At 45.1% G+C, this 25,527-nt stretch overlaps 1 protein-coding gene across 4 annotated transcripts in view; it reads left to right on the forward strand.

Annotated features, from left to right (window-relative positions):
• LOC139557821 (protein kinase C zeta type-like) overlaps nucleotides 1-25,527 on the forward strand; it is a 135,554-nt gene that overhangs the window by 20,508 nt on the left and 89,519 nt on the right. For 3 of the 4 annotated variants that reach the window (XM_071373044.1, XM_071373045.1, XM_071373042.1), the window contains exon 1: nucleotides 20,769-20,844. The exons of the other annotated variant lie outside the window; for it this stretch is intronic. In XM_071373044.1, coding sequence (XP_071229145.1) covers nucleotides 20,808-20,844 — 37 coding nt within the window. In that variant the 5' untranslated portion in view covers nucleotides 20,769-20,807. Of the gene's footprint in view, nucleotides 1-20,768; nucleotides 20,845-25,527 lie in introns of those variants that run through there. 4 annotated transcript variants of the gene reach the window in all.

Below are 25,527 nucleotides of genomic sequence, written 5' to 3' on the forward strand. Positions count from 1 at the left end.
GAATGGTAAAGAACATCTAGCCGCTCGAGAGCACGCTTACCTGCCGATCTATAAATTATGTCTCCGTAATCTAGCATGGGTAGGATGGTCATCTGAATCAGGGTTAGTTTTGCAGCTTGGGTGAAAGAGGGGCGATTACAATAGAGGAAACCAAGTCTAGATTTAACTTTAGCCTCTAGCTTTGATATGTGCTGAGAGAAGGACAGTGCACCGTCTAGCCATACTCCGAAGTACTTGTATGAGGTGACTACCTCAAGCTCTAAATCCTCAGAGGTAGTAATAACACCTATGGGGAGAGGAGCATTCTTCTTACCAAACCACATGACCTTTGTTTTGGAGGTGTTCAGAACAAGGTTAAAGGTAGAGAAAGCTTGTTGGACACTAAGAAAGCTTTGTTGTAGAGCATTTAACACAAAATCCGGGGAGGGGCCAGCTGGATGAGAGAGCTTCCTACTGCCTGAGCTATGCTGTTGATGTAAATTGAGAAGAGGGTGGGGCCTAGGATTGATCCTTGGGGTACTCCCTTGGTGACAGGCAGTGGCTGAGACAGCAGATTTTCTGATTTTATACACTGCTCTCTTTGAGAGAGTTAGTTAGCAAACCAGGCCAAAGACCCCTCAGAGACAAGATAACCTCACTATGATACCCAGGTGATCTGCACAGTTTAGGTATGGCCAATTCACTTGTAATGACTCTCCATCAGTTAGACAATAACGTAGCAGGTGTAAAATAAACTTCTAGATCCTCCACATACAGGTCTTGTTACGAGAATAAAAACCTGCCAGGGGAGGTTCTCTTCTGCACTGTTCAACCAATCCAGTAAATGTGGGAGGAGGAGTTAAGATGGAGTGTCGCCTTGTTAACGTCTGAAAGCGGAAGTCACGTCACAGGCTCTCTTTTCCATTTCCCCTGAAAACCGTAACATCCTGTTGATGACAACCCCGCTGAGTAACAATGTTACTAAACGGTAGAGGCTAATTTAAGAATTTCAGCACAGTGTTGCACAGTAGTGTGTATTCTCCTCTGTATTAAATCTAGCCTGTTTGTAACATTGGATTAATGTGTGCTTGGTTTAAGGTCAGTGTTGCAGTATATAAATATGTTATACAGCACATCTATTTCCCTCATCTATTGCTTTATGCACATCTATTGTCTTGGCTCCCGAGTGGCGCAGCGGTCTAAGGGACTGCAACTCAGTGCTAGAGACGTCACTACAGACCCTGGTTCGATCCCGGGCTGAATCACAACCGGATGTGATCCCATAAGGCGGCGCACAATTGGCCCAGCATCGTCCGTGTTAGGGGAGGGTTTGGCCGGGGTAGGCAGTCATTGTAAATAAGAATTTGTTCTTAAAACTGACTTGCCTAGGTAAATAAAGGTTAAATAAAAAATAATGACAAAATGTAGTATCAGACAGAAGTCATATGCAAGGTGCAATCCATTCGGAGGGACTCACATCATCCCTTATTTGATGGATTTACAATGCTTCCCTCAGAGCTTCCCTCAATGCTTCCCTCAAAGCTTCCCTCAATGCTTCCCTCAGAGCGCAGGTACAGGCTCCCCAAATATAAAACCAGGTCTAAATTAGCCCTCAGCAGCTATCAGCTGTAGTAGTATTGTGTGCTGTATATACGGTTTTGGTGTTTATTCATTGTCATGTATTCAGTGTGTTTTGCTACGTGCTGCATAATGAATTGCCCTCTGGGATAATAAAGACTCTGCTCTTATGCTCTTAGTTCTTGTTTCGTAAACAAAACAAAATGAAATAAAAATGCCCCTTGAGAAAGGCATTTAAATGCCCTCATATAAAGATAGTTAAGCATTTTCTTCAGGGGTTTTGAAGCAGAGGAACTATTGAGGACCCACTGAGACAGGGGGAGAGGAGAGGAGGGGAGGGGAGAGGAGGAGAGGACGGTAGGGGAGGGGAGGTGAGAGGAGGACGGGAGGGGAGGGGAGGGGAGGGGAGAGGAGAGGAGGAGAGAGGAGGAGAGGAAGGGCTTTCTGCAGATTATCTTGTAGTCTCTATATTAATTTGCCAGGATGCTGTTTTCCAGACTACCCATTTCACAAAGAGCAAAATTGACAATTTCTCTCCTGTGGTGTGTGCATGCTTGTATGTGTAAGCGTGCATGTTTGTGCTTATGCATTTTGAGCAAGGAAATTGTTCTGCAATGTAACATGTCTTCAACTTTCCATGATCTCTCCCAATGTATGCTGTCTTAAGGGAACACGTCAGGATTTTGGAAATTAATGTGTGTCTACTTCCCCAGAGTCATATGAACTTGTGGATACCATTTTTATGTCTCTACGTGCAGTTTAAAGGAAGTTGCTAACTAGTGTTAGCACAATTGCGCAATGACCGGAAGTCTATGGTAACTGCTAGCATTGGCTCGCGAAACTACCTCTAACTTTCTTTATACTAGATGAAGAGACATAAAATGGTATATATGAGTTCATCTGACTCTGGGGAAGTAGATAAAGGGCTTAATTGCCAGAGGTGGAAAAAGTACTCAATGTCATACTGTAGTAAAAGTAAAGATACCTTAATAGAAAACGACTCAAGTGAAAGTCACCCAGTAAAATACTACTTGAGTAAAAGTCTAAAAGTATCTGATTTTAAATGTACTGTGGTGGAGAAAATACTCAAAATGTCATACTTGAGTAAAAAGTAAAAGTAAATGATATACATCAAATTCCTGATATTACTCAAAGCAGATGGCACGACTTTCTTTTTATTTTACGGATAGCCAGGGGTACTTTCCAACACTCAGACATCATTTACAAATGCAGTATTTGTGTTTCGTGAGTCCGCCAGATCAGAGGCTGTAGGGATGACAACGTGTTGATAGGTGTGTGAATTTGACCATATTGCTGTCATGCCTGAGCATGCGAAATGTAACGACTACTTTTGGGTGTCAGGAAAAATGTATGTTTTTACAATTAGCCTATTCATCCCCCTCCTCTCCCCTGTAACTATTCCCCAGGTCGTTGCTGCAAATGAGAACGTGTTCTCAGTCAACTTACCTGGTAAAATAACGGTTAAATAAAAAAAAAATAAAAAAAAAAAATGTGAGAAAAAAAGTACATATTTTCCTTAGGAGTAAAAGTAAAAGTTGTCAAAAATATATAAATGGTAAAGTACAGACACCCCAAAAATGACTGAAGTAGTACTTCAAAGTATTTTTTACTTAGTTTACTTTACACCACTGTTCCAAAGTATCCCTTTAATTATGACTAACATACAGTAGTAGCATGTCATAAGCATGACATAGCAGGCGTCATAAACAGCTAGGACCAACTGCTGCCAGCTGCAGGTGCCAGACAGACGAAGACAGACAGACGTTTGCCATCTTTCCCCTTAGTCTCATTAGCTCTGTGTCAGCTAGGAGCCTTGCTACATCTAGCAATGGCCCCATCGTCCCCTGCAGTTCCACCCACACCTATAAAGATACAGTCAGATGTCCTTTCTGAGAGAGGTGCTCAGATATCCCACTAAACCCACTAATACAGTACCATGTAATATATTGTAACAGTATAATATAGTTATATACAGTATATTTATTAACACAGCTCGTCAAACATCTCATACCAAAATCAAGGGCATTAATATGGAGTTATTCTCCGCTTTGGTGCTAGAACAGCCTCAATGCACGGGGGGGCATTGTCATGCTGAAATAGGAAAGGGCTTTCCCCAAACTGTTGCCACAAAGTTGGAAGCACAGACTTGTCTAGAATGTCATTGTATGCTGTAGCACTAAGATGTCCCTTCACTGGAACTAAGGGGCCCGAACCATGACAAACAGCCCCAGACCATTATTCCTCCTCCATCAGACTTTACAGTTGGCGCTATGCATTTGGACAGGTAGCGTTCCCCTGGCATCCGTCAAACCCAGATTTGTCCGTCGGACTGCCAGATGGTGAAGTGTGATTTATCACTCCAGAGAAGAAGTTGCCACTGTTAGCGTAGCTTGGTTAGTATAGCCCATAGCTTATGTCCTAGTCCCATCTTCAGGGTAAAAACAAGCCTCAGGCCTAACTCTAGTCAAGTTAGATAATAGCCATGTTAATCAAGCTGTTAGTCTATCAGTGGTACTATGCAGCTGTAGTAGAGAGGCTAACAACTAAACTAACAGGGTTATTCTGTCTGTAGTTATGTTAGTGGTACTATGCAGCTGTAGTAGAGAGGCTAACAACTAAACTAACAGGGTTATTCTGTCTGTAGTTATGTCAGTGGTACTATGCAGCTGTAGTAGAGAGGCTAACAACTAAACTAACAGGGTTATTCTGTCTGTAGTTATGTCAGTGGTACTATGCAGCTGTAGTAGAGAGGTTAACAACTAAACTAACAGGGTTATTCTGTCTGTAGTTATGTCAGTGGTACTATGCAGCTGTAGTAGAGAGGTTAACAACTAAACTAACAGGGTTATTCTGTCTGTAGTTATGTCAGTGGTACTATGCAGCTGTAGTAGAGAGGTTAACAACTAAACTAACAGGGTTATTCTGTCTGTAGTTATGTCAGTGGTACTATGCAGCTGTAGTAGAGAGGCTAACAACTAAACTAACAGGGTTATTCTGTCTGTAGTTATGTCAGTGGTACTATGCAGCTGTAGTAGAGAGGTTAACAACTAAACTAACAGGGTTATTCTGTCTGTAGTTATGTTAGTGGTACTATGCAGCTATAGTAGAGAGGCTAACAACTAAACTAACAGGGTTATTCTGTCTGTAGTTATGTCAGTGGTACTATGCAGCTGTAGTAGAGAGGTTAACAACTAAACTAACAGGGTTATTCTGTCTGTAGTTATGTTAGTGGTACTATGCAGCTATAGTAGAGAGGCTAACAACTAAACTAACAGGGTTATTCTGTCTGTAGTTATGTCAGTGGTACTATGCAGCTCCACTGTTCACTTGTTAGCACACTGTGCTCTCTTACACAGACCAGAATGACCGTTTGTGGATGCAAGTGCTCACGTGTGAAAATAAAGTAAATCTGTCTGACCAATGCCGTCCTTTCTTTGTCATCTGACATCACTCCTAATACCAGATGATTCTTAATCAAAATCAATCAGAAACATGCTTGTCTTACTTTGACATTTTGGAAACATCCTTCACATTATGCACTGAACTATCTTGTTTTGCTTGGCGATGAAAGGGAAATTAGCACAACGCAAAGTCCATGTTAGATTCTTGGCGCTCACGTACTTTTTTCACGTACCTCACGTACCTTTGTCTGAAGTGTTGAGGTAGACCGGTGGTTCCTAAACTTTTTATAGTCCCGTACCCCTTCAAACATTTAACCTCCAGCTGCGTACCCCCTCTAGCACCAGGGTCAGCGCACTCTCAAATATAGTTTTTTTGCCATCATTGTAAGCCTGCCACACACACACACTATACCATACATTTATTAAACATAAGAATTAGTGTGAGTTTTTGTCACACCCCGGCTCGTGAGAAGTGACAAAAAGCTCTTATAGGACCAGGGACAAATAATAATATAATAATACTAAATTATTTAATCAAGCTCTTTATTTTTCCATCTTACATATAAAGCCTTATTTGTTCATCAAACATTGTGAATAACTCACCACAGGTTAATGAGAAGGGTGTGCTTGAAAGGATGCACATAACTCTGCAATTTTCGGTTGTATTGGAGAGAGTCTCAGTCTTAAATCATTTTCCACATTTTCCACATTTCCATTTTCTGTATTTAGTTTTCATGCTAGTGAGTGCCGAGATTCCACTCTCACATAGGTACGTGGTTGCAAAGAGCATCAGTGTCTTAACAGCGCGATTTGCCAAGGCAGGACACGCTGAGCACAGCCCAATACAGATATCTGGCAGAGGCTTCTGATTAAATTAAATTTTCACAGAAGCGCTTGTTGCAATTTTGATGAGGCTGTCTTGTTCAGATATTGGTAAGTGGACTGGAGGCAGGGGATGAAAGGGATAACGAATCCAGTTGTTTGTGTCATCCGTTTCGGGAAAGTACCTGTGTAATTGCGCACCCAACTCACTCAGGTGCTTCGCTATATCACATTTGACATTGTCCGTAAGCTTGAGTTCATTTGCACACAAAAAATCATACAATGATGGAAAGACCTGTGTGTTGTCCTTGTTAATGCAGACAGAGAAGATCTCCAACTTCTTAATCATCGCCTCAATTTTGTCCCACACATTGAATATAGTTGCAGAGAGTCTCTGTAATCCTAGATTCAGATCATTCAGGCGAGAAAAAACATCACCCAGATAGGTCAGTCGTGTGAGAAACTCGTCATCATGCAAGCGGTCAGACAAGTGAAAATTATGGTCAGTAAAGAAAACTTTAAGCTCGTCTATCAATTAAAAAAAATGTGTCAATACTTTGCCCCTTGATAACTAGCGCACTCCTGTATGTTGTAAAATCGTTACATGGTCGCTGCCCATATCATTGCATAGTGCAGAAAATACACGAGAGTTCAGGGGCCTTGCTTTAACAAAGTTAACCATTTTCACTGTAGTGTCCAAAACCTCTTTCAAGCTGTCAGGCATTCCCTTGGCAGCAAGAGCCTCTTAGTGGATGCTGCAGTGTACCCAAGTAGCGTCGGGAGCAACTGATTGCACACGCGTTACCACTCCACTATGTCTCCCTGTCATGACTTTTGCGCCATCCGTACAGATACCAACACATCTTGACCACCAAAGTCCATTTATCACAGAGCTGTCCAGTACTTTAAAAATATAATCTCCTGTTATCCTGGTTTCCAGTGGTTTGCAGAAGTGGATGTCTTCCTTAATTGACCCCCCCATAAACGTAACGGACATACACCAGGAGCTGTGCCAGGCCTGCCACGTCTGACTCATCCAGCTGTAACGCATAGAATTCACTGGCTTGTATGCGAAGCAGTAATTGTTTCAAAACATCTCCTGCCATGTCACTGATGCGTCGTGAAACAGTGTTGTTTGATGAAGTCATTGTCTGTATAGTTTTTTGGGCCTTTTCCCCCAGCATTGTCCCAGCCATATCCGCGGCAGCAGGAAGAATTAAGTCATCCACAATAGTATGGGGTATGCCTGTCCTAGCCACTCGGTAGTTCACCATATAAGACTCTTCTAGCCCCTTCTTATTAATGGTATCTGTTGCTTTTATACATGTCTTACTACTCAAAAGTCATCTTAATTCTCGCTCATAAAACTCCTGTGGCTTATTTTTCAAATTGCCATGTTTTGTTTCTAAATGTCTGCGCAAGGTTTCATCAAGTTGTGAGATAGTGCTTTTGCACATATAACACACTGTGGCTGAGGAAAGGCACTACTCCCAATATAAGTGAACCCCAAATCAATGTAGTTCTCATCATATTTGCGCCTCTTCGATGGTCCAACATCCCTGTCTGTCGTTCGGTGCTTTCCCGGGTAAGGGGGCAGTAGCTCTTCGGCTGCATCAGATTCACAACTGTCAGTGTCAATGCTAGCTGGGCTAACAACAAATGTAGAATTACTGATGCTAGCATTGGATGTGCTCGTGGAAGCAGAACAACTTGTGTCGTTGACAGGTGCAGGTGTAGTACTGCTGGTAGTAGCAGTACTACCAGTAGAGCTGGTATGTGTCTCTATGGATGCGGGCCTTACTTTTTTTTAACCATTAATATATTTTCGAGCAAACGGAATGAGCAGCAGCTACGTTTGGCTACATAGAGACCGTTAGTGGAATTCCCGCGATAGAGTAACAGTTAATGTGATTGGATGTTAATTATTTGACGAGGCTACCTGTATTTTACATTGTGTTGTTATTTCGCTGAACTCAAGAGGGTTTAATAAAAATGTTGGGCAGTGAAACAAGGTGTAACGATCGTCTTCGGGAGAAAGAGAGGAGGACCAAGGCGCAGCGTGAAAAGTATCCATTTTAATAGAATACGTTAAACAAACAAACAAAATAACGATAAACGAGAATAACACGAAACGAAACAGTTCTGTCTGGTGCAGACACACAAAGACTGAAAATAACCACCCACAAAACCCAACAGAAAACAGGCTACCTAAATATGGTTCCCAATTAGGGACAATGATTGACAGCTGCCTCTGATTGAGAACCATATCAGGCCAAACACAGAAAACCAACACAGAAATAGAAAACATAGATTACCCACCCAACTCACGCCCTGACCACACTAAAACAAAGAAAATACAAAAGAACTATGGTCAGAACGTGACACAAGGCTAGTCAGGCGAGGGAAAAAAAACTCACCCAAATGTATAGCCCTGTTGGAAAATCGAAATGGACTGTTTAAAAATGTGAAGAAAAACTAAATAATAATAATAAAACAAACAAACAAAAAATAATAAATAATAATAATTTATTTTAAATTAAAAAATGTGTGTCAGGGTAGGCGTACCCCAGTTTGGGAATACCTGAGGTAGACAATACAGTTGAATAGACACAGATACGAACAAAGGGAAGTCAATTTTTCCACACGTCTATGCCTTTCATCATGGCTAGCCTATTATAATAGGAACTTATTTTAGTATCTGCATTATGTAGGCTAACAAATTAATTGTAATGCATAGCTTATGTTACAGAGCCGCAAACACCTATGTGAGCATAGGCAAGTCTTCACTGAAAAAACTATACAGTGAACAAACACATCATATTCCTGTCTTTTATACATCTATTTTTTGAATGTGTTACTGGCCCAACACTCTAAACTCTAGGTTACATACCGCCCCTATACAGAATAACACAGATCTAGAAAAACTGTCACTCATCTGAATTAATATATTAATGTAAATATATACCTCTCCATCAAATGATCTTTGCTGTATTGTCTGAAGTATAGGATTTCACCAAGGTCAGATTCACACTGTGTAGTGAGGTGCGTAATTGGCGGCAGAGAAGTTAGGCGCAGGAGAGCAGAACTGGGTGATACCCGTAGATTTATTAAGCAAAACCAAAGGCATCCAGAACAACAAGATAAATAGGTACAAAAATAACCCGTCATGCGCTCAAGGGGGACGTGCACAAGCACTACAATAAATAATCCCACACAAAGACATGGAGGGAACAGAGAGTTAAATACACAACAAGTAATTTAGGGAATTGAAACCAGGTGTGAGGAAAAACAAGACAAAACACATGGAAAATGAAAAGTGGATCGATGATGGCTAGAAGACCGGCGACGCTGACCGCCGTGCCCCTCCCGAACAAGGAGTGGACCCGACTTCGGCGGAAGTCGTGACACATTGGCTACTGTACATATACGGTGGGGTCCGAAATGATTGAGATCCTTGATTAAGTTGAGCAATAATGACTGTATAAAATAATTAATAAAAATACTGAGCTATATTATATGCAAAACAAAATAGGAAATGTCTTGGGGGTATGACCTTTTGACTCTGTAAATTTATCTAATCAATATTCACATTCTATTCAGGATTATCCATAGTCATGGTAGCATCCACATTTAATGTAGAAGTGTTTAGAAACATATTCTATTCTTATTTATAATAAAAGTGACTGCAAAATGACACAACACATTATTTACCATTCATTTCTATTGGGCACAAAATAATCTGAAACACAACCAAAACAAACTGCAAATGCAACCAACAAGTTTGTAGAGTCACACGCTTGATGTGGTCATTACGTGCTAGGAATATGGGACCAAATACTAATCTTTTGACTATTTTATAAGAATCTTTAGGGGTGTGAATATTGACCCCTACCTTTACAAAAATATACTTGTTTAACAAAATCTCTTTCTCTGAGCAATTAGTGTTATTATAAAATAATATAATTTTTTACAATATAGCTCAGTATTTTAATGATTTATTTTATAGTTATTATTGCTCATATTTATCAAGCCACCGACACACACGCAACACACACTCCTTGCCACTCAATAGACTGCTGTTGACATTAATCTATAATGGCTTGGATGATTCAGTTGACATGCAGATGAAACCGATCCCCCGGAGACTGAGTCAGTGTGTCACAGCGTGTGTGTGTGCGTCTATGCAACGACCAGGACATAGTCCGTAAAACCATGGCTGCCGCAGTGTGTGTGAAGCGTTGCTAGGTGATGATGATGATGATGCATGAAGCTCAGATGGCTGCTCTCTTGGCTGTAATGTCATTACATGTGCACATGTGAGCTGTCTGACCCTGTATCACACACTCATTTTTACCTTAAGCCAAATGGGTTACGAGAGTACATCGTTTACCACGCCATGCTAATTGTGACGCTAAATGCTAACAACACCAAGTGCACCACTAGCTCACTCGATGATGCGACACTGCTCTCGGCATTTAGCGAATCGCTTGGTGAGGGAAGGCTGTTCTCTGAGATGTTTTCCCATGCCTAGCCATCCATCTCTCTCCCATGTACCTGGTTTTGTGCCTCAAAGGTTTTCCATTCATTACGTAGTGCTATGTACAGGCCTGCAGCGAACGCCCCCGCATCATTACCTTCTAATGAGAATGGCCCCTCTCTATCTTTCTGTCTTTCTCTCTCCCTCTCAGAGCCTAGAAAGACTTTAATCAAGGATCCTCACTGCTCACAGCCTATTAGGCTATGTTTACGCAGGCAGCCCAATTCGAATCTTTCTTCCACTAAATGGTCTGTTGACCAATCACATCAGATATTTTCACATCAGATATGTTTCAGATCTGATTGGTCATAATAACAATTGGTGAAAAAAATATCAGAATTGGGCTGCCTGTGTAAACACAGCCTTAGATTCAACTGTCAGATATTCCTATAACGGTGTGATGGTACTTGTCATTGTAGAAGGACTTTACTCTGTAAAGATATGGGTGCCTGTCCGTTGTCTATACAGGCCCTTAGTGTACTGTATGCTAGCGTCATTACCAACATCCTGTTGATTGGTAGAGATGCTGTAGCTTTGTTAGCATAGCATAGCATAGCCCATAGCATCTACCTCTCCCAAGTCCTGGTCTCAGTCCTGTTGGTAAAAGCACCATGTCATCAGTTCAATCTGTCAGATACTCCTTTTAAATCTGTAATCAGTAAATGTTAAACTGCCACATGATATTACAACAACAACAAAAATTACTTGAAATGGGACTTGAACAGCAAAGTATGTATTGCTATTTCCCTCCACGATACTGGATGCTCCTCTCCTCCTTTTCATAACCGAACGTAAACAAAAACAAATGTACAACGCCGCTGTTTTCCCTACTGTGGATTCCAGCTTTAATGGCAGGATGGTAGCTACTGTAGGCCTGTGTTTTAATGAACTCTATCTGTAGGTCAATGTTCTGTATTTGAAATGTGTTTCACACACCTCTTCCTTTTAATTCCTAGTTTTCCCTCAGCCACTCCTGTATTCATTTATCTCTGTGATGTAGTCATTGGGCAGTGTGGAAAATCGTTTTCGGGGATATTTTGACTGCAGGGGGGATGGGATTTAGGAGGGCAATAAACTCACTGGCAGCAAAAGACTTGCTGGTTGGCCGATTTCGCCAACGCTCTCACACCGTCTATCCATCATTTTAATTTGAAGAAGTGCACAAGATGGAGGGAAGGATTTTGGCTGGGAGATGTGTGCCTCCAGTTCTCAACATGGCTGCTTGGTGGGGAGTCGACACATTCTGGGTCAGAGAGAAGAAGTACATGTCCTCAGAAGATGGCAGCAGTAGCTTGCTTTCTAAAACACGGTGGGACACTGGATATCTCTGTCTCGTTCATCTGAATTGTAAAGTAGTTGACCTCCTCTGCCAAAACGGTTATATTGTGTCCCAGGGCTTCGTCACATGAGAAAATGGCTGTGTTTTCTGTTCAGTTCTGTTCAGGCTCCCTGTCACCTGTCTCCTGAACTGACTGTCATATTCACCTGTCTCCTGAACTGACTGTCATATTCACCTGTCTCCAGAACTGACTGTCATATTCACCTGTCTCCTGAACTGACTGTCATAATTCACCAGTCTCCTGAACTGACTGTCATATTCACCTGTCTCCTGAACTGACTGTCATATTCACCAGTCTCCTGAACTGACTGTCATATTCACCTGTCTCCTGAACTGACTGTCATATTCACCTGTCTCCTGAACTGACTGTCATATTCACCTGTCTCCTGAACTGACTGTCATATTCATTTATGTTCCATTCAGACACTCCATATCAGATCATAAAGATCATGTTTCCTTGTAACGATCAACTCACACACCCCGACCTTTGAAGTCACCAGTTTGCCATACACCCTTAGAAAAAACGGTTCCAAAGGGGTTCTTCAGCTGTTCCCGTAGGAGAACCATTTTTGGTTCCAGGTAGAACCCGTTTTGGTTCCAGGTAGAAGCCTCTGTGGAAAGGGTTCTACATGGAACCCAAAAGGGTTCTACCCAGAACCAAAAATGGTTCTTCAAAGGGTTCTCCAATGTGGACAGCCGAATGACCCTTTTAAGTTCTAAGAGTGTACAGTGAGCTACTGTACTATTGTCAGTTGCAGTCAGTTTGGCGTGGAAAGACGACACCTTTTACATCATGATCAATGATCTTCCGGATTTGTTTGATCAAAGAGTCTAACTTGATAACGGATACAGCAACAGTAAGTATGACAGCAGTCCTACGCATCCCGAAGCTTGAATCTATCGATTGGGTCATCGTCCCGTTTCAATACGCTGTCGTCACTCTCCATAAGATATAACAGGAATGCCCAGATACCTCCTTTTGTCTTACTGGGGGACCAACCAGGGTTGTATTCATTAGGCACGAAATGGAAGAAAACAAACTCAAACAGGGAAGGACTACTTCTTATCGTTTGCAATTTTTTTTCTACAATGTTCCCTAATGAATAGAACCCAGCCAAGCGGAGGTCAGGTGGAGAGTGAGAGAGATGCCCTGCTGTGTTCTGTCATTGCGGGACTTATGGATTCAGCTTCATCTATAAGCCTCCTCTCTCTCCTCACATCTCAGCAGTGTCCTGCAGCAGGAGCCTTGGATGCAGAGTTTATGGAGGCTTGTTGTCTATCGATTGGCTGATGCAACAACTAAAAGTGAGATATAGATGGTACAGGGAAAGAGAGGGGGAGATGAGGAGAGAGAGGGGGAGATGAGGAGAGAGAGGGGGAGGACAGAGAGGGGGAGAAGAAGAGAGAGAGGGGAGATGAGGAGAGAGAGGGGGAGGACAGAGAGGGGGAGATGAGGAGAGAGAGGGGAGATGAGGAGAGAGAGAAAGAGAGACGCGCACGAGCGAGCACACACACACACACAGAAAACCGATAGGCACAAAAATAGCTCAGGCCCTGTCGCAGACTGTCAGGATGCTTGCAAGACTTCAGCACTGGTGGTGCCTAGGGGATCACTAATCTGAGTAGAACTGAGAGTGGAACGACCATGCCCCAGAACCCCCCCCCCCCCCCCCACAACCTATCACATGCCCTCCTTTAGTCTCAGCCCCTCAAAGCCTTATCTGGCTTGACTGCAGTTCACTTCACACACCGCTATCCTTAGTATAGTTTTATGTCTTCAATTATGTATCTGACCCATATGTTGTGGATGAGGCCTGGGCTAACCCCGTTCCGGGGCTGATGGGACAGGATTTGGAGCGGTTCACGCCAGGTGGTTTGCTACGCTGTGTGTTTCTCTCTCATATTGGACCTCTGGTGAATGGCGTTCACCCCCGAGGCACATCTGTTCAGCGCAGCTAATCCACAAAGGCCTTTCTCGCTCACTGGTTAATGTTCCCACTGGACAAACTACTTAGTTGGTAGGGACACGCTCAATAGCACCAATGGGGCTATCGCGCTAGCTAGGCTACATCTCCAGTGGGCGGGTGATCGCAAAGCTAAGGGGCTATAGCGCTAGCTAGGCTACGTCTCCAGTGGGCGGATGATCGTAAAGCTACGGGGCTATAGCGCTAGCTAGGCTACGTCTCCAGTGGGCGGGTGATCGTTAAGTTGGAAGAAATCTGTTGAATCATTTGTCTGATCGATGTGAGAATTATGGCCTCCTTTTAACCCACCCCAGTTTTTTCTGTCTTTCTGTCCCTCTTTCTGTTTCTCTCTCTCGTTCTCTCTGTCTCTTTCTCTCTCAAAAAAACACAGGATTGAAAGCTATCAATTTTCAACTCTTACATAATATGACAACAGCGATCTATGAGGGGGTTGAGCATGTTTAGAACATCACACAATGCTGCTGTGGATTTTCAACAGGAAAAGTTTGAAATTAACTACAAAATGAATCAAATTCATGTCGAAATCACAATATTGACGTACAATATCCATATCGCAACAGATATCCATATCGCAACAGATATCCATATCGCAACAGATATCCATATCGCAACAGATATCCATATCGCAACATTTTGAAACGTCCGTTTTTATACTCTGTCATCTCTGTCCATGCCCTCTTGGGGCTGCTTACCACACACACAGCTCCGCCCCCTGTAACTCAAGCAGTACAGTTCCTCCTCCCCGCTGTTAGATTTACTAGAAGTTTGCATGCTGTTCTGTTAGGTCAAATGCAGTCAGCAGGTCGTTCCAAACAAGAACGATGCTGCTCTCCACTTTGCTTCTTAATATAAATCATACGATTTCTAGGATTCCAACAGTTCACCCAAGTGTTTTCATCTATATTGTGAGTGAAATCGCAATATTTGGTTAAAAAAAATATATTTAGATTTTTTTTGCCTATATCGTGCAGGCCTGACAGGAGTGGGTCTTTAACTGCAAATCTGGTCTTAACTTCTTAGCTGCAGATCTAGGATCAGCTTCACCTCCCTAAATAATAGCCTCAAACTGCCAGGGCCAACCACGCAAGACTGGGACCAATGCATTGGAAGCCTATGTCTTCTACCCTTCATCCTTGTTATATAACCAACAGCGTCGGTTCCACTTTGCTGAAGTAAAAGGTGTCAAGGGAATATTCAGATTTATATTAGTATTGGACTGTCTAATGAGGGCTATAGGGCTACGGTAATGAGGTCTATAGGGCTGTGGTAATGAGGGCTATAGGGCTATGGTAATGAGGTCTATATGGCTGTGGTAATGAGGTCTATATGGCTGTGGTAATGAGGTCTATATGGCTACGGTAATGAGGTCTATAGGGCTGTGGTAATGAGGTCTATAGGGCTGTGGTAATGAGGTCTATAGGGCTGTGGTAATGAGGTCTATATGGCTGTGGTAATGAGGTCTATATGGCTGTGGTAATGAGGTCTATATGGCTGTGGTAATGAGGTCTATATGGCTGTGGTAATGAGGTCTATAGGGCTATGGTAATGAGGTCTATAGGGCTGTGGTAATGAGGTCTATATGGCTGTGGTAATGAGGTCTATATGGCTGTGGTAATGAGGGCTATAGGGCTATGGTAATGAGGTCTATAGGGCTGTGGTAATGAGGGCTATATGGCTGTGGTAATGAGATCTATATGGCTGTGGTAATGAGGTATATAGGGCTGTGGTAATGAGGTCTATATGGCTGTGGTAATGAGGTCTATAGGGCTGTGGTAATGAGGTCTATAGGGCTGTGGTAATGAGGTCTATATGGCTGTGGTAATGAGGTCTATAGGGCTGTGGTAATGAGGTCTATAGGGCTGTGGTAATGAGGTCTATATGGCTGTGGTAATGAGGTCTATATGGCTGTGGTAATGAGGTCTATAGGGCTGTGGTAATGAGGTCTATAGGGCTGTGGTAATGAGGTCTATATGGCTGTGGTAATGAGGTCTATAGGGCTGTGGTAATGAGGTCTATAGGGCTGTGGTAATGAGGTCTATAGGGCTGTGGTAATGAGGTCTATAGGGCTGTGGTAATGAGGTCTATATGGCTACGGTAATGAGTGCTATAGGGCTGTGTAATGAGGGCTATAGGGCTGTGGTAATGAGGGCTATAGGGCTGTGGTAATGAGGGCTATAGGGCTGTGGTAATGAGGGATATAGGGCTGTGGTAATGAGTGCTATAGGGCTGTGTAATGAGGGCTATAGGGCTGTGGTAATGAGGGCTATAGGGCTGTGGTAATGAGGGTATAGGGCTGTGGTAATGAGGGCTATAGGGCTGTGGTAATGAGGGTATAGGGCTGTGGTAATGAGGGTATAGGGCTGTGGTAATGAGTGCTATAGGTCTGTGTAATGAGGTATATAGTGCTGTGGTAATGGGGTATATAGGACTATGGTAATGAGGTATATAGTGCTGTGGTAATGAGGGCTATAGGGCTGTGATAATGAGGGCTATAGGGCTGTGGTAATGAGGTATATAGTGCTGTGGTAATTAGGTCTATAGGGCTGTGGTAATGAGGGCTATAGGGCTGTGGTAATGAGGTATATAGGACTGTGGTAATGAGGTATATAGTTCTGTGGTAATGAGGGCTATAGGTGTGGTAATGAGGGCTATAGGGCTGTGGTAATGAGGTATATAGTGCTGTGGTAATTAGGGCTATAGGGCTGTGATAATGAGGGCTATAGGGCTGTGGTAATGAGGTATATAGGACTATGGTAATGAGGTATATCGGACTATGGTAATGAGGTATATAGGGCTGTGGTAATGAGGGCTATACAGCTGTGGTCTATAGGGCTGTGGTAATGAGGGCTATAGGGCTATGGTAATGAGGGCTATAGGGCTGTGGTAATGAGGGCTATAGGGCTGTGGTAATGAGGGCTATACAGTTGTGGTCTATAGGGCTGTGGTAATGAGGGCTATAGTGCTGTGGTAATGAGGGCTATACAGCTGTGGTCTATAGGGCTGTGGTAATGAGGGCTATAGGGCTGTGGTAATGAGGTATATAGGGCTGTGGTAATGAGGGCTATACAGCTGTGGTCTATAGGGCTGTGGTAATTAGGTCTCCTTCAGCAGTAGACTGGCTGATGAAGTGACCAGCCTTAGCCCTGCTCAAGAGACGAACTGGCCATAAGGCAGGTCAGGCAAATGCCAGATGGGCTGGTCCATCTTCAGCCCAGTTGGCCTGTCTGAATCGTTGTTGTTTTTCTACAGAAGGACCATTGTTTGGCTAGTAGGGGGCCTCAAGGAAAAACCAATGGGCTGGTGTGGTGGCCTTGATGGAAAAAGAAAATGGGCCAGTGGGATGTTAGAAATGCAGATTTCTGGTCCCAATCCGCCTCTGTCCTGCTCTAATAAAGCCTGTGGTATTGTCCAGGGAGACGCTATACTCTCACAGTGAAGGAATGTGGGAAATGCTTGCACAACCTCCCCAGTGTTGCAACATTAGCAGGTTCACTGTTCGAGGGAAATCTCAGTAAGACCTGCCTGGGAGTTAGATCAGTCAGAATGTAGCAGCAAGCAGCCATCCAGAAGCATGGGTTTATGGTGACAAAAGTTGAATTTATGGTGTTTCATTAGCTGCTTATCTTCGGCGTGAACTTTTAGCAACTCTGTGTGTGTGTGTGTTATGCTTGTTTTAATCCTTCCTTATATATAACAATATGTGAGCGTGTAAAGTAGGTATATAGGTATTAGCAGTACACACCCACAGTTATTAGCAGTCCAGAACAAAACTACCACCGCGCAGGTCATAGACACCATAAGGCCCCTCCGCCTCCTCCACTCTGCTCCGAGCCTCAGAACCTCAGCACCTAGTCTAAAAATAGACACTGATGTTTAAATTTAGGTGGAAATGTATTCAGTGCAAATGATGGTGACGGTGTCAAACCCACAGCTAGTTCTGCCATCGTGTGGTTGAGTTGGGTAACTTCACCCTGGTGATAGAAGGTCTTCACGTGTCCAACAGACCTGAATTTCCAAGCTCCGACTGGGGACCCCAGCAGGTCAGGGTCCTAAATTCTGACTCTGACTCGGATCTGGGTCAGGTCTGATATACAGTGCTTTCAGAAAGTATTCATACTCCCTGACTTATTCCACATTTAGTTGTTTTAAATTAAAATTAATTTAGCGACTCGACCCAATTGGACCTGTCCTCTATTAATGTACCTTGTGTATATTGTGTATATTGGTTCCTGCTTTCCTTGAAAGTAGTCTTGACGTAGACTACATTTTTTTGTAAAGATGGAGGCCTTTTTCATTGAAGTAAAAGGAAAGTTAGAGGAGAAAGAGTGTAGTGAAAAGAAGCCGACAAAGTGGAATGTCCTCGGGGACAAGTTTATGTAGTGAACGTTGGCGCGGTCAAATGGACTGTGTGCATCTCACTATTCCGCTTTGATGCATTTTGTATTTATTTTCATATTATTTTGTTTTATCATCATTATAATAATTGTATATCATTATTATCATTATTGTATATCATTTTTAATTTAGTTAATTTCACCTTTATTTAACCAGGTAGGCCAGTTCTCATTTACAACTGTGACCTGGCCAAGATAAAGCAAAGCAGTGTGACAAAAACAACAACACAGAGTTACACATGGGATAAACAAACGTACAGTCAATAACACAATAGAACAAGTATATGTACAGTGTGTGCAAATGTAATACGATTAGGGAGGTAAGGCAATAAATAGGCCATAGAGGCGAAATAATTACAATTTAGCATTAACACGAGTGATAGATGTGCAGATGATGATGTGCAGGTAGAGATACTGTGTGCAAAAAAATAAATAACAGTATGGGGATGAGGTAGTTGGGTGTGCTATTTATAGATGGGCTGTGTACAGGTACAGTGATCGGTAAGCTGCTCTGACAGCTGATGCTTAAAGTTAGAGAGGGAGATATAAGTCTCCAGCTTCAGTGATTTTTGCAATTCCTTCCAGTCATTGGCGGCAGAGAACTGGAAGGAAAGGCGGCCAAAGAGGTGTTGGCTTTGGGGATTAACCGGGGAAATATACCTGCTGGAGCACGTGCTACAAGTGGGTGCTGCTATGGTCACCAGGGATCTGAGATAAGGCGGGGCTTTACCTAGCATAGACTTATAGATGACCTGGAGCCTAGTAGGAGGTTTCTCTCTCTCTTTATACTCTCTGATCTGTTTGGGTCTGTCCGAACCCGGAACGGGTCAGTCTGTCGTTGTGTCCATTTGGAACGGGTCTTAATTATTATTATTATTTTTTTTTAAATGTATCCCCTTTTTCTCCCCAATTTCGTGGTATCCAATTGTTAGTAGTTACTGTCTTGTCTCATCGCTACAACTCCCGTACGGGCTCGGGAGAGACGAAGGTCGAGAGCCATGCGTCCTCCGAAACACAACCCAACCAAGCCGCACTGCTTCTTAACACAGCGCGCATCCAACCCGGAAGCCAGCCGCACCAATGTGTCGGAGGAAACACCGTACACCTAGCGACCTGGCCCGGCCCGCCACAGGAGTCGCTGGTGTGCGATGAGACAAGGATATCCCTGCCGGCCAAACCCTCCCTAACCCGGACGACGCTAGGCCAATTGTGACCTCCCGGTCGCGGCCGGCTGCGACAGAGCCTGGCCTCGAACCCAGAGTCTCTGGTGGCACAGCTAGCACTGGGATCTTCATTTAAAAATATATATATTTATGCATATTGGGTTGAGTGGGAAAGCCACGGATAAATTTGGGAATGGAAGACCTCTAGACTGTATCACTGTGGTGGCTCCTCTATGGAAAGCCCCATTTGATATGTACCGATTAGCTTAAATAAAATAGCTGGCTAAATCCAAGGGGAATGAGAGCTGCTCATTAGGACTGTTATATACTGTGTTACGTTTTAGACATCATATCCAAAGACTAGGTAGTAGGGAAGTACTGGGCTACTATTGGGCATGCCTGGAGTGCGGAGGAGGAAGCTGGTGCTGTATGTGTGTGTGGAGGGAGGTAGGGAGGGACGGACGGAGGGAGGGAGGGAGAAAGAAAGAGAGAGACAAGAGACTGCTGCTGAGTAGCAGCCTCGAGGGAGTGAGGATGAGAGATGGAGTGGGAAGGAGGGAGGGAGTGGGGATGAGGGATGGAGTGGGGATGAGGGATGGAATGGGAAGGAGGGAGGGAGTGGGGATGAGGGAGGGAGTGGGGATGAGGGATGAAGTGGGAAGGAGGGAGGGAGTGGGGATGAGGGATGGAATGGGAAGGAGGGAGGGAGTGGGGATGAGGGAGGGAGTGGGGATGAGGGAGGGAGTGGGAAGGAGGGAGGGAGTGGGGATGAGGGATGGAGTGGGGATGAGGGATGGAATGGGAAGGAGGGAGGGAGTGGGGATGAGGGAGGGAGTGGGGATGAGGGAGGGAGTGGGGATGAGGGATGAAGTGGGAAGGAGGGAGGGAGTGGGGATGAGGGATGGAGTGGGGATGAGGGATGGAATGGGAAGGAGGGAGGGAGTGGGGATGAGGGAGTGGGGATGAGGGATGGAGTGGGAAGGAGGGAGGGAGTGGGGATGAGGGATGGAGTGGGGATGAGGGATGGAATGGGAAGGAGGGAGGGAGTGGGGATGAGGGAGGGAGTGGGGATGAGGGATGGAGTGGGAAGGAGGGAGGGAGTGGGGATGAGGGAGGGAGTGGGGATGAGGGATGGAGTGGGAAGGAGGGAGGGAGTGGGGATGAGGGATGGAGTGGGGATGAGGGATGGAATGGGAAGGAGGGAGGGAGTGGGGATGAGGGAGGGAGTGGGGATGAGGGATGGAGTGGGAAGGAGGGAGGGAGTGGGGATGAGGGATGGAATGGGAAGGAGGGAGGGAGTGGGGATGAGGGAGGGAGTGGGGATGAGGGAGGGAGTGGGAAGGAGGGAGGGAGTGGGGATGAGGGATGGAGTGGGGATGAGGGATGGAGTGGGGATGAGGGAGGGAGTGGGAAGGAGGGAGGGAGTGGGGATGAGGGAGGGAGTGGGGATGAGGGAGGGAGTGGGGTTGAGGGAGTGGGGATGAGGGAGGAGGAATAGAACGTAGGGAGGGAAGAGAGAACGCTATCTTGAGAGCCAGTCTGTAAACAGAGGGAGCGGGTGATTCTGCTGCCGTCAGATGAAGGAGGGATGCTGCTAACACTCCTCTTCTACCTGCGAGTGAAAGGTAGGAGGAGAATGGAATAGGTTCTATAAGACACTAACTTAAGGTTGGTTGTTCATGTCCCCTCCTAATGGTTAACAATAGGATATGGGGACGATAAGTTGATCCTAGATCTGTGTCGACGGCAACTTCTACCCGGAGCTGATGGACACTGTACAGAACTAAGACAGACGGACAGGCAGGGTGCATGTTATATACATGGTTATAGTAGTTTGGTTGTCAAGCGGGATCTGTGTGTGAAATGCAGTTGTGAGTGGGTTTATGTGGGTGTTTTACATGCAGAAAGATTAGATACAGAAAATGTGTGTTTTTGCGTCCGTGGAGCCTCCGTACGGGTCCCTTGCAACAGTTCTTCTTGTAAATCATTTAAGATTTGATGTACAAGAGAACAGATATTCAGCCTGTCTTAGAAGAAAATGTTCTCTAGAGGAAAACGTTCTCTAGAGGAAAATGTTCTCTAGAGGAAAATGTTCTCTATTCTCTAGTCTAGTTGTTCTGACTTCCATTGTCTTGCTAGAAAAATACTATCTAGAGTTGTTAAATACTTTGGTCTGTTTGTTCCTAGAGTCATGGACTTCAAGGTCTTAACTTATCAATCAACATAATCATGTTACACATTTCCCCCCACATCCTAAACATTTCCGTGTCATTTCCCCCATATTCTGTCTCATTTCAACCCATATTACAATCACAAATCAAGTCTGGATTAGACGTCTTTACCCAGCGGTGCGGTGACGCTCTCCTGCTGCTAAGAACATTTCCTGGTCTGTTTTCTGTCAGCTCTGACAGTCTCTGCCTCCCTCCCAGCGGTGGTCTAGGCCACAGAGACTTGGGATCGTAATCAGTGTAACCTATTTAGAGTCCTCACGTCCCCATCCATCTCCACTGACAAGTAGATACCAGACCAATCTGGCTAAACTCAGTCTCTCTGCTTAATGTCATCCTCTATTGTCCTGATGGATGTCATGGTGGTGGGGGCTGATGGATGTCATGGTGGTGGGGGCTGATGGATGTCATGGTGATTGGGGCTGATGGATGTCACGGTGGTGGGGGCTGATGGATGTCATGGTGTTGAGAGCTGATGGATGTGGATGTCATGGTGGTGGGGGCTGATGGGTGTCATGGTGGTAGGGGCTGATGGATGTCATGGTGGTGGGGGCTGATGGATGTCATGGTAGTGGGGGCTGATGGATGTCACGGTGGTGGGGGCTGATGGATGTCACGGTGGTGGGGGCTGATGGATGTCATGGTGGTGGGGGCTGATGGATGTCATGGTGGTGGGGGCTGATGGATGTCATGGTGGTGGGGGCTGATGGATGTCATGGTGGTGGGAGCTGATGGATGTCATGGTGGTGGGGGCTGATGGATGTCATGGTGGTGGGGGCTGATGGATGTCATGGTAGTGGGGGCTGATGGATGTGGATGTCATGGTGATTGGGGCTGATGGATGTCATGGTGGTGGGGGCTGATGGATGTCATGGTGGTGGGGGCTGATGGATGTCATGGTGGTGGGGGCTGATGGATGTCACGGTGGTGGGGGCTGATGGATGTCACGGTGGTGGGGGCTGATGGATGTCATGGTGGTGGGGGCTGATGGATGTCACGGTGGTGGGGGCTGATGGATGTCACGGTGGTGGGGGCTGATGGATGTCATGGTGGTGGGGGCTGATGGATGTCATGGTGGTGGGGGCTGATGGATGTCATGGTAGTGGGGGCTGATGGATGTCATGGTGGTGGGGGCTGATGGATGTCATGGTGGTGGGGGCTGATGGATGTCATGGTGGTGGGGGCTGATGGATGTCATGGTGGTGGGGGCTGATGGATGTCACGGTGGTGGGGGCTGATGGATGTCACGGTGGTGGGGGCTAATGTGGTTTCGGAGGGAAATGGAATGGTTGGATGTGTTATTTTTTTGTAGAGGAAGCTAGTGTATATTTGGTAGTTACTTTTGAAGCTGCCATCTGGACATTGTATTTAGAACCATGTCTGTACACAGAATGTGATAAAGCCTTTTTCTAGTGGGATCATAGGCCTATGTGATAAACCCTTGTTCTAGTGGGATCCTAGGCCTATGTGATAAAGCCTTGTTCTAGTGGGATACTAGGCCTATGTGATAAAGCCGTGTTCTAGTTGGGGCCTAGGCCTATGTGATAAAGCCTTGTTCTAGTTGGAGCCTAGGCCTATGTGATAAAGCCTTGTTCTAGTGGGAGCCTAGGCCTTATGTGATAAAGCCTTGTTCTAGTGGGAGCCTAGGCCTTATGTGATAAAGCCTTGTTCTAGTGGGAGCCTAGGCCTATGTGATAAAGCCTTGTTCTAGTGGGAGCCTAGGCCTGTGTGATAAAGCCTTGTTCTAGTGGGAGCCTAGGCCTATGTGATAAAGCCTTGTTCTAGTGGGAGCCTAGGCCTGTGTGATAAAGCATTGTTCTAGTGGGGGCCTAGGCCTGTGTGATAAAGCCTTGTTCTAGTAGGAGCCTAGGCCTATGTGATAAAGCCTTGTTCTAGTGGGAGCCTAGGCCTGTGTGATAAAGCCTTGTTCTAATGGGAGCCTAGGCCTATGTGATAAAGCCTTGTTCTAGTGGGAGCCTAGACCTATGTGATAAAGCCTTGTTCTAGTGGGAGCCTAGGCATATGTGATAAAGCCTTGTTTTAGTGGGAGCCTAGGCCTGTGTGATAAAGCCTTGTTCTAGTGGGAGCCTAGGCCTGTGTGATAAAGCCTTGTTCTAATGGGAGCCAAGGCCTATGTGATAAAGCCTTGTTCTAGTGGTAGCCTAGGCCTGTGTGATAAAGCCTTGTTCTAGTGGGAGCCTAGGCCTGTGTGATAAAGCCTTGTTCTAGTGGGAGCCTAGGCCTATGTGATAAAGCCTTGTTCTAGTGGGAGGCCTGTGTGATAAAGCCTTGTTCTAGTGGGAGCCTATGTCTATGTGATAAAGCCTTGTTCTAGTGGGAGCCTAGGCCTGTGTGATAAAGCCTTGTTCTAGCGGGAGCCTAGGCCTATGTGATCAAGCCTTGTTCTAGTGGGAGCCTAGGCCTATGTGATCAAGCCTTGTTCTAGTGGGAGCCTAGGCCTATGTGATCAAGCCTTGTTCTAATGGGAGCCTAGGCCTATGTGATAAAGCCTTGTTCTAGTGGGAGCCTTAGGCCTGTGTGATAAAGCCTTGTTCTATTGGGAGTCTAGGCCTGTGTGATAAAGCCTTGTTCTAATGGGAGCCTAGGCCTATGTGATAAGGCCTTGTTCTAGTGGGGGCCTAGGCCTATGTGATAAAGCCTTGTTCTAATTGAAGCCTAGGCCTTATGTGATAAAGCCTTGTTCTAGTGGGGGCCTAGGCCTATGTGATAAAGACTTGTTCTAGTGGGAGCCTAGGCCTATGTGATCAAGCCTTGTTCTAGTGGGAGCCTAGGCATATGTGATAAAGCCTTGTTTTAGTGGGAGCCTAGGCCTGTGTGATAAAGCCTTGTTCTAGTGGGAGCCTAGGCCTGTGTGATAAAGCCTTGTTCTAATGGGAGCCTAGGCCTATGTGATAAAGCCATGTTCTAGTGGTAGCCTAGGCCTGTGTGATAAAGCCTTGTTCTAGTGGGAGCCTGTGTGATAAAGCCTTGTTCTAGTGGGAGCCTAGGCCTATGTGATAAAGCCTTGTTCTAGTGGGAGGCCTGTGTGATAAAGCCTTGTTCTAGTGGGAGCCTATGTCTATGTGTTAAAGCCTTGTTCTAGTGGGAGCCTAGGCCTGTGTGATAAAGCCTTGTTCTAGTGGGTGCCTAGGCCTATGTGATCAAGCCTTGTTCTAGTGGGAGCCTAGGCCTATGTGATCAAGCCTTGTTCTAGTGGGAGCCTAGGCCTATGTGATCAAGCCTTGTTCTAATGGGAGCCTAGGCCTGTGTGATAAAGCCTTGTTCTAATGGGAGCATAAGCCTATGTGATAAAGCCTTGTTCTAGTGGGAGCCTAGGCCTGTGTGATAAACCCTTGTTCTATTGGGAGTCTAGGCCTGTGTGATAAAGCCTTGTTCTAATGGGAGCCTAGGCCTATGTGATAAGGCCTTGTTCTAGTGGGGGCCTAGGCCTATGTGATAAAGCCTTGTTCTAATTGAAGCCTAGGCCTTATGTGATAAAGCCTTGTTCTAGTGGGGGCCTAGGCCTATGTGATAAAGCCTTGTTGTAGTGGGAGCCTAGGCCTATGTGATCAAGCCTTGTTCTAGTGGGAGCCTAGGCCTGTCTGATAAAGCCTTGTTCTAGTTGGAGCCCAGGCCTGTGTGATAAAGCCTTGTTCTAGTGGGAGCCGAGGCCGGTGTGATCAAGCCTTGTTCTAGTGGGAGCCTAGGCCTATGTGATAAAGCCTTGTTCTAGTGGGAGCCCAGGCCTGTGTGATAAAGCCTTGTTCTAGTGGGAGCCCAGGCCTGTGTGATAAAGCCTTGTTCTAGTGGGAGCCCAGGCCTAGGGAAGGAAAACATGCTGCTGTAGTGGATCAGTTAATGTTAGGACACACACACATTCCCAAGTCGGTTAGCTCCTGACCTTACTATTAAAAGATCTATGCGCACTATATATTCATGTATTTTTCCTATAAAGAAGAAGGTCTAGTAAGTATGTAAATAAGTGGGCGGTAGCTGACAGGTCTGGACCCATATTCATAAAGCATTTGCAGAATAGGAGTGCTGATCTAGGATCAAGTACCCCCTGTCCATGTGATTTTA

This window comes from Salvelinus alpinus, chromosome 28 (genome assembly GCF_045679555.1).
Source record: "Salvelinus alpinus chromosome 28, SLU_Salpinus.1, whole genome shotgun sequence".
Taxonomy (NCBI): domain Eukaryota; kingdom Metazoa; phylum Chordata; class Actinopteri; order Salmoniformes; family Salmonidae; genus Salvelinus; species Salvelinus alpinus.